Source organism: Rhincodon typus, chromosome 12, assembly GCF_021869965.1.
Source record: "Rhincodon typus isolate 14 chromosome 12, sRhiTyp1.1, whole genome shotgun sequence".
NCBI classification, from domain to species: Eukaryota; Metazoa; Chordata; class Chondrichthyes; order Orectolobiformes; family Rhincodontidae; genus Rhincodon; species Rhincodon typus.
This window is the reverse complement of record NC_063343.1, coordinates 42,595,853-42,608,278: the sequence shown is the minus strand read 5'-3', so window position 1 is coordinate 42,608,278 and position 12,426 is coordinate 42,595,853. Positions and strand designations below refer to the sequence as shown.

Below are 12,426 nucleotides of genomic sequence, written 5' to 3'. Positions count from 1 at the left end.
ATGAAGCAAAATAGAGTAAACGAAAAAGTTGAGACCCAGCCTCCTCCAGATGCTGATAAAGGAAAAAAGAGACGAAAGACCAGCTTGACTCCAACCAGTGAGACTTTGAGTGCACGTCATGTAGATTGGGGAAATCTACACTACGATGTGATCCTGCACATTTTTCAGTACCTACCATTGGTGGATCGGGCTTACGCATCATCAGTATGTAGAACGTGGAATGAAGTCTTTCACATGCCTGAGCTGTGGCGACGATTTGAGTTTGAACTGAGCCAGCCAGCCACATCCTATCTGAAATCAACCCACCCAGATCTGATCCAACAGATAATAAAAAAGCATGCAGATCATCTGCAGTACGTTAGCTTTAAGGTAAAATAAAATTTCTAACTCCTATTTAAAAAAAAATTATAACAAGAAGTTGCAAAATTCGGCAACTTGACAGATAGCCACAGTAAAAGCTCCAAATCCACTGTCTAAAGTAGGAATGAAGAAAAATGCAGATAGATGTTTCTTTAAAGGAGGAACTGATTTTTAAAAAAATCTATTGGGCAAAGAAAATAAAAGACCAAACTAAATAATTGCATATTAATAAATTAATTTGCTGAGACAAAACATACAAGAATATGAATGAGAGTTTAATTAAGCTTTCTGCTTAATTTTGCTAAATAATTGGGTCAGTAGTATGAGATAGAAACTGAAGTTATAAATGTAGTTATCTACAATGAGTGTACAGACTTTCAGCGATGTGTATCTGAACATATACTGTGTTTACACACTTCAGGAATGAAAGTAATTTTCAGTTGAGCCTTTGCAGACTAGGAGAAAATGCCATATTTCAACAACTGTTGCATGGAATCTGTTTTGATATTATGCCCTCATGTGGAATTCCTATCATAGGAGGTCGCTCGGGAATTTACTTGTTAATATATTTATCCACTAATATCTCTTTGTTTCTGAAAGTATTCTGGTAATTCTCCTCTGCACCTTTTCAAGGACCTTTGCATACTTCAAGTGTGGTGACTGGAACTGAACACAACACTCTTCTTAGTAGCTGAGGTTGCAGATTCAGAAGGTGCTTTGAAGAAGCCTTGACAAATTACTGGTACACACTTCTGTCATGTGATGTTGGCAATTGCTTGAAATCCTGAATGGGGCGCTTGCCAACAGAGCTGTTTTTACTTGGATGGTGTCAACTATCTTGAATGGGATGTCAGTCTGGTGAAGTTAAACACCGGATTAACGGCATAAACAAACGGCAATAAACAGTAAGTGATAGGGCTAAGCAATTCTATAACTAAGGCAGCAGATCTAAGCTCTGCAATCCTGTACATCAAGTCATGAATGCTAGTGGACAATTAATCAGCTCATGAGAGGGGAAATCTCTACAAATATCAGGCCTACACTAATGAGCAAGCCCAACATATCATTGAAAATGATAAGGCTGAAGCATTTGCAACAGTATTCAGCCAGAAGTGCAATAGGAGGATCCATCTCCACTTTCTCCAGAAGTCCCCAGCATCACAGTTCCACTCTTTAACTAATCGATTCACACCACATGATATCAAGGAACAGCTAGAGGCACTGGATATTGCAAATCTTCCTCCCAAATTCTGGAAGTAGTACTGAAGACGTTTGCTATGGAAGTTACTGTTCACTCACCAAGCTGTTCCATAATGGCAACAATACTGGCATCAGCCCAACACTAGGGAAAATTTCCCAGCTATGTCCTGTCCCCAAAACACAGAATAAACCCAACCTAGCCAATTATTGCTCCATTAGTCCACTTTTGACCATCAGTAAAATAATGGAAGGTATGGAGTATCAAGCAGCAATTGTTCAGCAATAATCTGCTATTGACACTCATTTGGGGTTCTGACAAGACCACTCTGAGTCTGACCTAATTAACACCTTGGTTCAAACATGGACAAAAGGACAGAATTCCAGAGGAGAGATAATGGGGGTTGCCCTTGTTGCCAAGGCCTTTATTTAAGAGAGTGTAACATTAAGGAACCATAGCAAAAGTACATTCAGTGGCATGAATTAAAAGCAAAATACTGTGCATGCAGAAAATGCAGGAGAATCACAACAGTTCAGGTTGTATCTGTGGAGAGAAAATCAGTTAGTTAATGTTCTGAATCTGATATGACACTTTTTCAGAACTGAAAGGGGTGGAAAATGCTGATTTTATGCTGTTGATAGAGGGATGATGAACAAGTGGAACAATGGGTGAAGGTGCCCAAAACAAAAGACAAAGGGACTGCTAATGTTGATAAAGGAGTGTTAGAAGTTTAAAACAGGTGTAAATGATAGGAATGAAAATGAGAAAATGGGTCCACTACACTGGAAGCAAACAAGACATAGCGAGGGTGGAGTTGTGATTTAAAATAGCGGACAGAGGTCATGCTGTGAAGTTGTGGAACTTAACATTGTGTCCTGAAGACTGTTAGATGCCTAACTGGTAAATGAGGTGTTGTTCCTCCAGCTTGCACTGAGCTTTGTTGCAATATTACAGCAAACCTAGGATGGAAATGCCAACATGGGGGCAAGTTGGTTTATTGAAATGGCAAGCAGCTGGAAGGAGATGAAAAGTCAGGTGTCAGACTTTCTACAGTTGCATGGGAGGGTGGATAGGGGGTCTGGGTGTGGGTGGTGGGGACGTGCTAAGAATGATGGAAGAGTGGACCAAGGTGTCATGGAAGGGAGGGGGAGGTGTGTTTATTGATGATACCCTGCTGGAACTGATAGAAATGACAGTCTTTTGAATATAGAAATTGGTGTAGTGGAAAGTAAAGTTTCAAAGTTTTGGAAAAAGGTGAAGGGTTGAGGGCAGAGTTTGGGGCAGTGAGGACAGGATATTGATTAAAAGACAAGGGAGAAAAAGAAAGCATAAGATGCATACTAGAATAACAACAGCAACAGAAATTAGGAAGAGTATCTCAAATGTAGGATAGATGCTAAGGCTGAACTAAGGAAGGCTAAGAGAAAACATGAGGAATGGATGCGCTAAAACAGATCATAAAATGTCCTTCAAACATGGAAATACTAAAACATTAGCGAAGGATAGAATGGGGCCCATAAGGAAGAAGCAGGAAAGCTGTTCACTGAAGCAAATTCTCTGACTATCCACCCTATCTATGCCTCTCATCATCTTGTACACCTCTATCAAGTCACCTCTCATCCTTCTTTGCTCCAATGAGAAAAGCCCTAGCTCCCTCAACCTTTCCTCATAAGACCTGCCCTCCAGTCCAGGCAGCATCCTGGTAAATCTCCTCTGCACCCTCTCTAAAGCTTCCACGTCCTTCCTGTAATGGGGCGACCAGAACTGAACACAATATTCCAAGTGTGGTCTAACCAGGGTTTTATAGAGCTGCAGCATAACCTTGCAGTCTTAAAACTCAATTCCCCTGCCAATAAAAGCCAACACTCCATATGCCTTCTTAACAACCCTATCAACTTGAAAATAATTGAAGTTTGTCCAACCTCTCCTTTTATAGCCAATACACTCCAATCCATGCAACAACCTTGTAAACCTCCTAAGCACTTTCTCTAAAGCCTCCACATTCTTCCTTTAGTGTGGTGATCAGAAATGCACACAATACTGTGCTCCAAGAAGGACAAAGCAGCCCACTTGATTGACACCACATCCACAGACATGAACTGCCTACACTACTGATGCTCAGTAGCAACAGTGTAAACCATCTACAAGATAGACTGCAGAAATTCACCATTCCTTAGACAACATCTTCCAAACGCATGGCCACTCACCATTCTGCCTTGAAAAAATGTCACTGCTCATTCAGTCTGGCTAGGTCAAATTCCTGGAACTTCGTCCCCAGCAGCACTGTGGGTGCACATTTGCCAAATGGACTGCTGTGGTTCAAGAAACTAGCTTACCCTGACTTTCTCAAGGCTAATTAGGGATGGGCAATAAATCCATTGATTTTCCCATATCCCATAAATGAAGAAAAACAAAATAATTTCATCATTGACAGCTGTATCTTTCAGTGCGTAGGCCAAAGTTACTAGAATAGCTTCCCTAAATCTCATCACCATTGTCCATTATGATGCTTCTTTAAAACCTATCTCTTTGATCAAGCTTTTTGTAACCTATGCTAGTAATTCTTGTGATTAATTATTAAAATTCTTTGCTAATATGAAGTGCCATGGGGCGCACTTGCTACAATTTGGTGCTATATAAGGGAAAGTTGTTACAGTTGTCAGTGTTGGGCAGGATTGAAATTCAGTGCTTTCTGAACAATTCAGATTAGCTGATGCACAGTCAGTGCATCTATGTGAAAGGTAACATTGAGCTACATAAAAACAATTGTCTGAAGAGTCTGTAAGGCAATATGCAGTTTCTTCAGACAAATTATATATAAAGTGTGAAACTAATCTCAATCATTATGCCTCAATATTTTAATTATGTTTCCATGGTTATTTATGTAAGATCAAGACACCACAAGGGTCAGACAATGCATCCAGTTAATCTAATAACCAATCCTAACAAAATCTTGAATACTGTCCAGATTTCTGTTTTTGTTAAAACACATCAGTTACTGGAAAAGCTCAGCAGGTCTGGCAGCATCTGTGAAGAGAAATCCGAGTTAACGTTTTGGGTCCAGTGACCTTTCCTCAAAACTTTTCTTTTAATGTTCTTGTCACTCTTTTAATGATTTTCTGCAACATATATCTAGTTTTACTCCAAATTATGGAGTTCATTGCAATGTTCAGCTCAGTTTTTTTGTCTTTTAAATCTGCTTTCTTATTTTTCCAGGTTGACAGTAGTACTGAGTCTGCAGAAGCAGCCTGTGATATTCTTTCACAATTGGTCAACTGTTCCATAAAGACCTTGGGGCTGATCTCTACAGCAAGACCTAGTTTCATGAACTTGTCAAAGGTAGCTTTTTAATTTTGTTTTCAGATCTTGCTGCGCCGTTGTGGAGGAACAATTTTTTTTGTTTTAACAACTGAAATTAAACAGCTTTTGCTTTGTGTTTACAGTCGCGTTTTGTGTCAGCCCTGACTGTGGTGTTTGTGAACTCAAAATCACTGTCATCGATCAAGATTGATGACACACCAGTGGATGATCCATCTCTTAAGGTTTTGGTGGCAAATAACAGTGACACTCTGAAATTGTTGAAAATGAGCAGTTGTCCTCATGTCTCACCTGCAGGTAAATCCAAGATTGCTGATAATTTAAGATTACAATTTACCAATAACTCCCAGTAGGAGTACTGAAGTTATGAGACTAATATATGTCTACTACAGACTATTGATATTGGAAGTCAATACAAATGATCCTATGGATTTTCTGTCAACTCCACTTTAGTGGAACATTACTACATCAGGTCACTTAATTTTCACTGAATATTTGGAAAGGCTCATACACTGAACATAATAAATCATTCCAAAAATGTTACATCATGCAGGTTACACATGATTCTGCAACCCTAAGGATAGCAAGAATATCTCATGTCTTAAATTATTGATAGCACTCTACAGCTGTTTGAGTTCCTCAAACAGTCTGCAAAAGTGTAGTTTGATTAAGGCAGCTTTGGAATCTTGTGAATGAACTCAAATACGATTTGTTTTTATCTAGTGATTTTGATTTTTAGATTGCCTTAATGAATTTTGTGCAGTTATTTTAAGAAAAGGGAGATTTTCATTATCAGTGTACCTTTGTAGTCCAACAAAAATGATCCTAAAGAGTCATAGTCATAGAACGATGCAGTGAAGAAGCAGACCAACAAATACCAAACAATATTAATCCAACTTACCTGCACTTGGCGCATAGCTAACTATGTCCTTGTGTTTTAAGTGCTTGTCCAGATGCTTCTTAAATGTTGCAAGAGTACCTGCCTCCACTGCTCTGACAGGCAGCATATTCCATATTTCTACTATCCTGTTGATGAAAAAGTTTTTCCTCAGATCTCCTCTAAACAATTTACTCCTCACCTTGAACTTCCAGTCTTAGAAACATCTGCCATGGGGAAAAGATTCTCACAATCTACCTGATCCATGACACTCAATTTTGCATACCTCAATCAGATCCTCCATGAGTCTCCTCTGCTTCAGGAAAAGAAAGCCAGCCTTTCCATTCTTTCCTCATAACTGAGACTTTCTAAACCAGGCAACCTCCTGGTGAATCTCCTCTGCACCTTCAGTGGTGCAAACACATCCATTCAATAGTCTGGTGACCAAAACTACACACAGTTTCCATCTATGGCCTAGTCAATGCTAATTAAAGTTGCAATAAGACTTCCTTTTTCCTATATTCTATGCACCAGCTAAAGAAAGCAATCATCACATATGCCATCTTCACCATCCTTTCTACCTGTGCTGATGCCTTCAGCAATCTGTGGACTTTTAAAACAAGGTCCTGCTGTTCCTCAGTACTCCCAAGGGACCTACCATTCATTGTGTATGTCCTTCCCTTGTTAGACCTCCCAAAATGCGTCATCTCACACTTAACGGGATTAAATCCCTCCAGCCAATTTACCAGCTGATCAATATCAGACCATATCCTGAGACCATCCTCCTCATTATCAACAGCACCACCAATTTTCATGTCATCTGCAAATTCACAAATTATATCTTGTATGTTCACATCCAAATCATTAATGTTCATAAACAAACAGCAAGGATCCTAGCGCTGATCTTGTGGTACACTGCTGGTCACAGGCTTCTGATCACAAAAAATACATCTTATGATTGCCCTTTGTTTCCACTTTATAAGCCAGTTTTGGATCCACTTTGCCAATTTGTCTTGAATTCCATGGGCTGTTACCTTTTTGGACCAGCCTTCCACAACTATTCTTGTCAAAGGTGTTGGTGAAGTTCATGTAAACCACATTAACTGCACTACCCTCATTACTATATTCAGTCATCTTTTTGAAAAACTCAGTTAGTCAGACAGATCTCCTGCAACAAATCTGTGCTGACTACCCTTGATCAATCCCTGCCTTCCAATTATTGATTAATCCTATCCCTCAAAATGTTTTCCAATGATTTCCCTACCACTGAAGTCAGACTAACTGGTCTCTAATTACCTGGCCTAATCCTACTGCCCTCCTTGAATAAAAGAACCACATTAGCTATCTGGCACTTCACCTGTGGCCAGCAAAGTATTGAATATTTCCACCAGAGCCCCAGCAATCTCCTCCTTTGCCTCCCATAGCAGCCTGGGATATGGCACATCAGACCCTGAGGATTTATGTACTTTAACGCCTGTTAAAACATTTAGTGCTACCTCCTTTTATTAATTTTAACATGCTTTAGAACCTCACCACCTCAGCTGAAACCTCCAGCTACAACATTTCTTGTCCCTTGCGAATGCAGATGAGGAATATTCATTTAAGATGTCACCCATGTCCTCTGGCTCCACACTCAGAATGCCCCTTTGGTCTCTATTAGACCCCACTCTTCCTAGTAATCCTCTTGTTATTAATATACTCATAAAATGCCTTGGGGTTCTCCTTTAATCTATCTGCCAAAGGTATTTTATGTTCCTTCTTTGCCCTCCAAATGTGACTTTTTTAAGCAGGCCCCTACAATCTTTAGGAGATAATAAGAACTGCCGCTGCTAGAGTCAGAGATAACACAGTGTGGAGCTGGATGAACACAGCAGGCCGAGCAGGAAAGCTGACATTTCAGGTCTGGCCCCTTCTTCAGAAATGGGGGAGGGGGAAGAGAGCTCTGAAATAAATAGAGGAGGGGTGGGGCTGGGGAAGGTAGGTGGGATGGTGATAGGTGATGCAGGTAGGCAGGGGTGGGGATTGATCAGTGAGGTGGGAGGAGCAAATAGGTGGGAGAAAAGACGGACAGGTCAAGGAGATGGGGATGAGAAGGAGGTCATTGGATGAGGCCAGGGGTGGGGAGCTTTTGAAACTAGTCAAGTTCATATTGATACCATTGGGTTGTAGGTTCCCAAGGCAGAATAAGAGGTGCTGCTCCTCCAGTTTTTGGGTGGGTCATTGTGACTCTGGAGGAGGCCCCGGATGGACATGTCGCCCAGGGCGTGGGAGGGGGTGTTAAAATGGTTGGTGACCGGAAGGTATTATCGTTTGTCATGAACAGAGCGCAGATGCACTACGCAATGGTCTCCGAACCTCTGCTTGGTCTCCCTGATGTCGAGGAGGCCACAGCGGGAGCAGTGGATGCGGTAGACCACATTAGCTGATGTGCAACTGAACATCCGTCTGATGTGAAAGGTTTTTTTGGGTCCTTGGATGGAGGTGAGGTGGGAGGTGTAGGGGCAGATGTAGCACTTCCTGTGGTTGCAGGGAAAGGTGGTGGGGCTAGTAGGGAGTGTGGAGCAGACGAGGGAGTCGCAGAGAGAGCAGTCCCTACGGAAGGCAGATTGGGGTGGGGAGGGAAATATATCCTTTGGTTATGGGGTCAAATTGCAGGTGGCAGAAGTGACGGAGAATGATACGTTGAATCCGGAGTTTAGTGGGGTGATACGTGAGGACAAGGGGAATTCTGTCTTTGTTTTTGTTGCAGGGAGGGAATGTGAGGGCAGGGGTGCAGGAAATGCAAGAGATGCAGTCGATAGCATTTTCGACCACTGAAAGGGAGAAGTTGCAGTCCTTGAAATAAGAGGACATCAGGGATGTTTGGGAATGGAACACCCCATCTTGGGAGCAGATGCGGCAGAGGCGGAAGAATTGGGAGTAGGGAATCGCATTCTACAATCTCTATACTCCTGAAGAGCCTCCTCTGAACTTAACAAATGCTTCCTTTTGTTTTCTTAATCAAACTCTGAATTTCCCTGGACTTGCTACCCTTGCCCTTCCTGTTAGAGGAATGCACTGGCCCTGAACTCTCAGTATAGTATTTGTAAAAGACTCCTAATTTCCAAATATAGACTTACCTGCAAGTAGCTGCTCCTGCTGTGTTTGCCATATTCTGTCTAATGATATTGAAATTGACCTTTCCCCAATTAGGACTCTTAACGTACGCGCTAAGCTTATGCCTTCCCATAATAACTTTTCAAGTTTCAAAGTTATATTCACTATCCCCAAAATGTTAGCCCATTGACACTTCACCCACTTAACTGGTTTAGTTCCCTAGGATTAGGTCTAGCACTGCCCCATCTCTAGTAGGACCATCTCTATACTGGCACAGAAAGCTCCCCTGGAAGCATTTTAAAATTCCACCCAGTCTAATTCTTTCACGCCATGGTAACCCCAGTTAATGTTAGTAAAGTTGAAGCCCCCTACAACTATGACCCTATTCCTGTCACATGTCTCTGTGATTTGCCTATTTATCTGCTCTTCTGTCTCCCTTTTTGACTCTTAGGTGGCCTGTAGTATATTCCCAGCAAAGTGATCAACTCTCTTTTATTTCTAAGTTCACCTGCCTTACCAGTTAGTCTCCTTGCATTAGAACAGATACAGTTTAGCTTTCGGGTCCTCCCACGTGCGTTATCATGCCCATGTCTTCTCCCCCTGCTAGACTAGCCTTGTCCTAGTATTCCTTCTATGTCTCACTGAACATTGCTCCCGATTCAACATCTATTGTCTGCCCCATCCCTCTGACAGGTTAGTTTAAAGCATTCCCATAAGCATGAGCAAACCTTCCAGCAAGGGTATTATGGTTCAGATGCTACCAGTCCAACTTGTACAGGATTCCATAAATTGTCCCAATGATCGAAAAATCTAAAGCCCTCCCTCCTAAACATCGCTTTAGCAACATGTTCAACTGACCTATCTTGCTATTCCTATACTCAATAGCACATGGCACTGGGGGTAACCCGGAGATTACAACCTCAGTAGTCCTCCTTTTTAATCTACTACCTAAGTATCTGAAATCCTGTTGTAGGACCCCTTTTTTTTTCATTTTTATACATGGCATTAGTACTGACATGTACCACAACTGCTGACTGTTCACCCTCTCTCTTCAAAATGACCAGCAGCTGCTCTCAGAAGTACCTGACCTGGCACCAGGGAGGCACTATACAATTCAGTAGTCTTGTTTGCAGCCACAGGACTGCCTGTCACTTCCCCTTACAATCAAGTCCCCTATCACTAAAGCTGTCCAGTTTTTTTTCTGCTCTGCAGCAGAGCCAACCTGGTGCCACATACTTGTGGTGTGACCAGCTCACTAAACATGTTATCCACGACATCCTCAGCATCACGGATTCTCCATAGTGAGTTCTTCCACAGCTCTAGCCTGTCCATTTGGTCAATCAGGAGCTGTAGCTGAACACAGTTTCTGCATACGTGGTCACCTTGGACACTGGAAATGTCCCTAATTTCCCACATATTGCAGGATGAGCATTTCACAGTGTCAAGTTCTTCTGCCATTGTGAACCTTGCCAATAACAGACAATAAACTAGAAACACATTACGCAACCTTACCTACCCTTCACCAAATCAGATTTCTCCCCCTGTTCCCCCACCCTCCAGACCAGTGCTCAAAATACATGGAGGCAGTGGCAAATTCTCTTCTAAGAGTGTCTAGGAAATTTGATGACAGGTCACCTATTCTAGAAGAGTGACACTTTTACCTGGAACAATCAGACTGTTCAATCTGCTTCTTCAATCATAAGCAGTTTTTCTCTTCAGTCACACTGTCACTCACTACTAAGCGTGAAAAAAACAAATAAAAAGTAAATGGTGAATCTGAGACCGGGGAAAGAGAAGCCTGAGTTGTATGTCTAGGGAAGCAAAAGTCTGAGATGCTGGTTTGCATCTGAGGCAAGAGGTGGGGTGAGGGGTGTGTGCATTGGGCGTGTTGAAAGCAACACAAAGGCGACAGAAAAAATCTAAACCTGCCACTAAAGGTCCGCTCTGATAACTAGAGGTCAGGCAGACTTGAAATCACTGAGGTAATGAATTATTTGCAAATGTATGTGGAATTGCTAGCTTAAGGCTGTAGCTGTTCAAGAGTTACCAAATGGGGGGAACAATGCAGTGGATGCTATTGTAATAAATGCTGCAAATTGTTAGAGCTGAGTCTTCGATTTAAGTTTGAGATACAGTAAGGCAGTAACAGCCTGATTAAAGTCTTTCAGCTTTGTGTGCATGAATGAGAAACTTCAGTTATGAAGATCAATTGAAAAAGCTGAGACCACTCTTCTCGGAGAGAAAAACGCTAAGAGGAAATCCGGTGACATAGTGGCTCAGTGGTTAGCACTACTGCCTCACAGCACCAGGGACCTGGTTCAATCCCACCCTTGGGCAACTGTCTGTGTGGAGTTTGCACATTCTCCCCGTTTCTGCTTGGGTGTCCTCCAGGTGCTCTGGTTTCCTCCCACAGTCCAAAGAAGTACAGGTTAGGTCGAGTGGCCATGCTAAATTGCCCAGTGTCCAGGAATGGATGGAATAGCCATGAGAAAAGCAGGGTTACGGCAATTGGGTAGGGGGATGGGCCTGGTCGGATGTTCTTCAAAGGGTCTGTGTGGACTCAATGGGCCAAATGGCCAGCTTCCACACTAAGGATTCTATGATTCTAAGACTTCTGTGAAATTTTCAAAATCATAAGCAAGCTGGATAAAGTAGGTAGGGAGAAAATATTTCCACTCTTAAAAGAATCAAGGAACGAGGGTACAGATTTGAAGTGATTTGCAAAAGTGAGTATTAGGTACAGAATGCATTGCCTGAAACTGTGATGGAAGGAGGTTTAATTGAAGCATTCAAGAGTGCATTGGCTAATTATTTGGAGAGAAATAATGTAAGGGCATGGAGTAAAAGCAAGATATTGACAGTAGGTAATGATACGCATTTGAAGAGCTGGTGAAGACGCAGTGAGCTGAATGGCCTCCTATGGCACAAAATGTCAGTGATAGAAACACATTAGCTGTGAGTTCAGCTGTCTGTAGAACTTGTTTAGGGGATAGCTTTTTGTGTGTAGAAGGTAAGAGTTATTAGCAAAGAAATTAATTCCTTGTGTGTTGTGGTTTTACATTTAATGGTGGGTAAATAATTATTGATGTATTCTTCTAATCCTGCTTGAATGCAAATCCGAGTACCTCCTATCAACATAAATGCAGAAGTCATTGTTATTCAGTGATGCAGTCACATATTTAAAAAAAATTAGTGAGAATGGAAAAGTAGCCCTGGAAAATAGAGCAGTAGAGAAAATCTCATGAGGAGCCTTTGGCAGTTTGGATTTGGGAATGTTAGTGGGAGTTGGGATCGGGGAAGGAATTATTTCTATCTTTGCTGTCTGTTTGTGGTTTTTTTTTTTAAATGCTTCTTGAACTATATAGGATGTGCTGGTGAGCCTTTGAATTAGTAATGAAATTTTACTTTTGAAAAATGAAGGGTGTTGTTCATTCCTGAATTTGTTAGAGAAAGTGCTAAGTTTGTGTATTTTGCAGTTAAGACTGTCTACATTTACATGATCACGTTTTTCAGAATGTTAGCGATACATTTTAAAATATTTTGTTTGGGGAAGAATTTATACATAATACTAAATACC

General features: G+C 41.5%; 1 protein-coding gene across 1 annotated transcript in view; it reads left to right on the top strand.

The window, feature by feature from the left end:
- LOC109931287 (F-box/LRR-repeat protein 3-like) overlaps positions 1-12,426 on the top strand; it is a 17,140-nt gene continuing 4,714 nt past the window's right edge. Inside the window, exons 1-3 of the mRNA XM_020530612.2 lie at positions 1-369; positions 4,775-4,897; positions 5,002-5,173. Of these exons, the coding sequence (XP_020386201.1) occupies positions 1-369; positions 4,775-4,897; positions 5,002-5,173 (664 nt within the window). The remainder of the gene's footprint in view (positions 370-4,774; positions 4,898-5,001; positions 5,174-12,426) is intronic.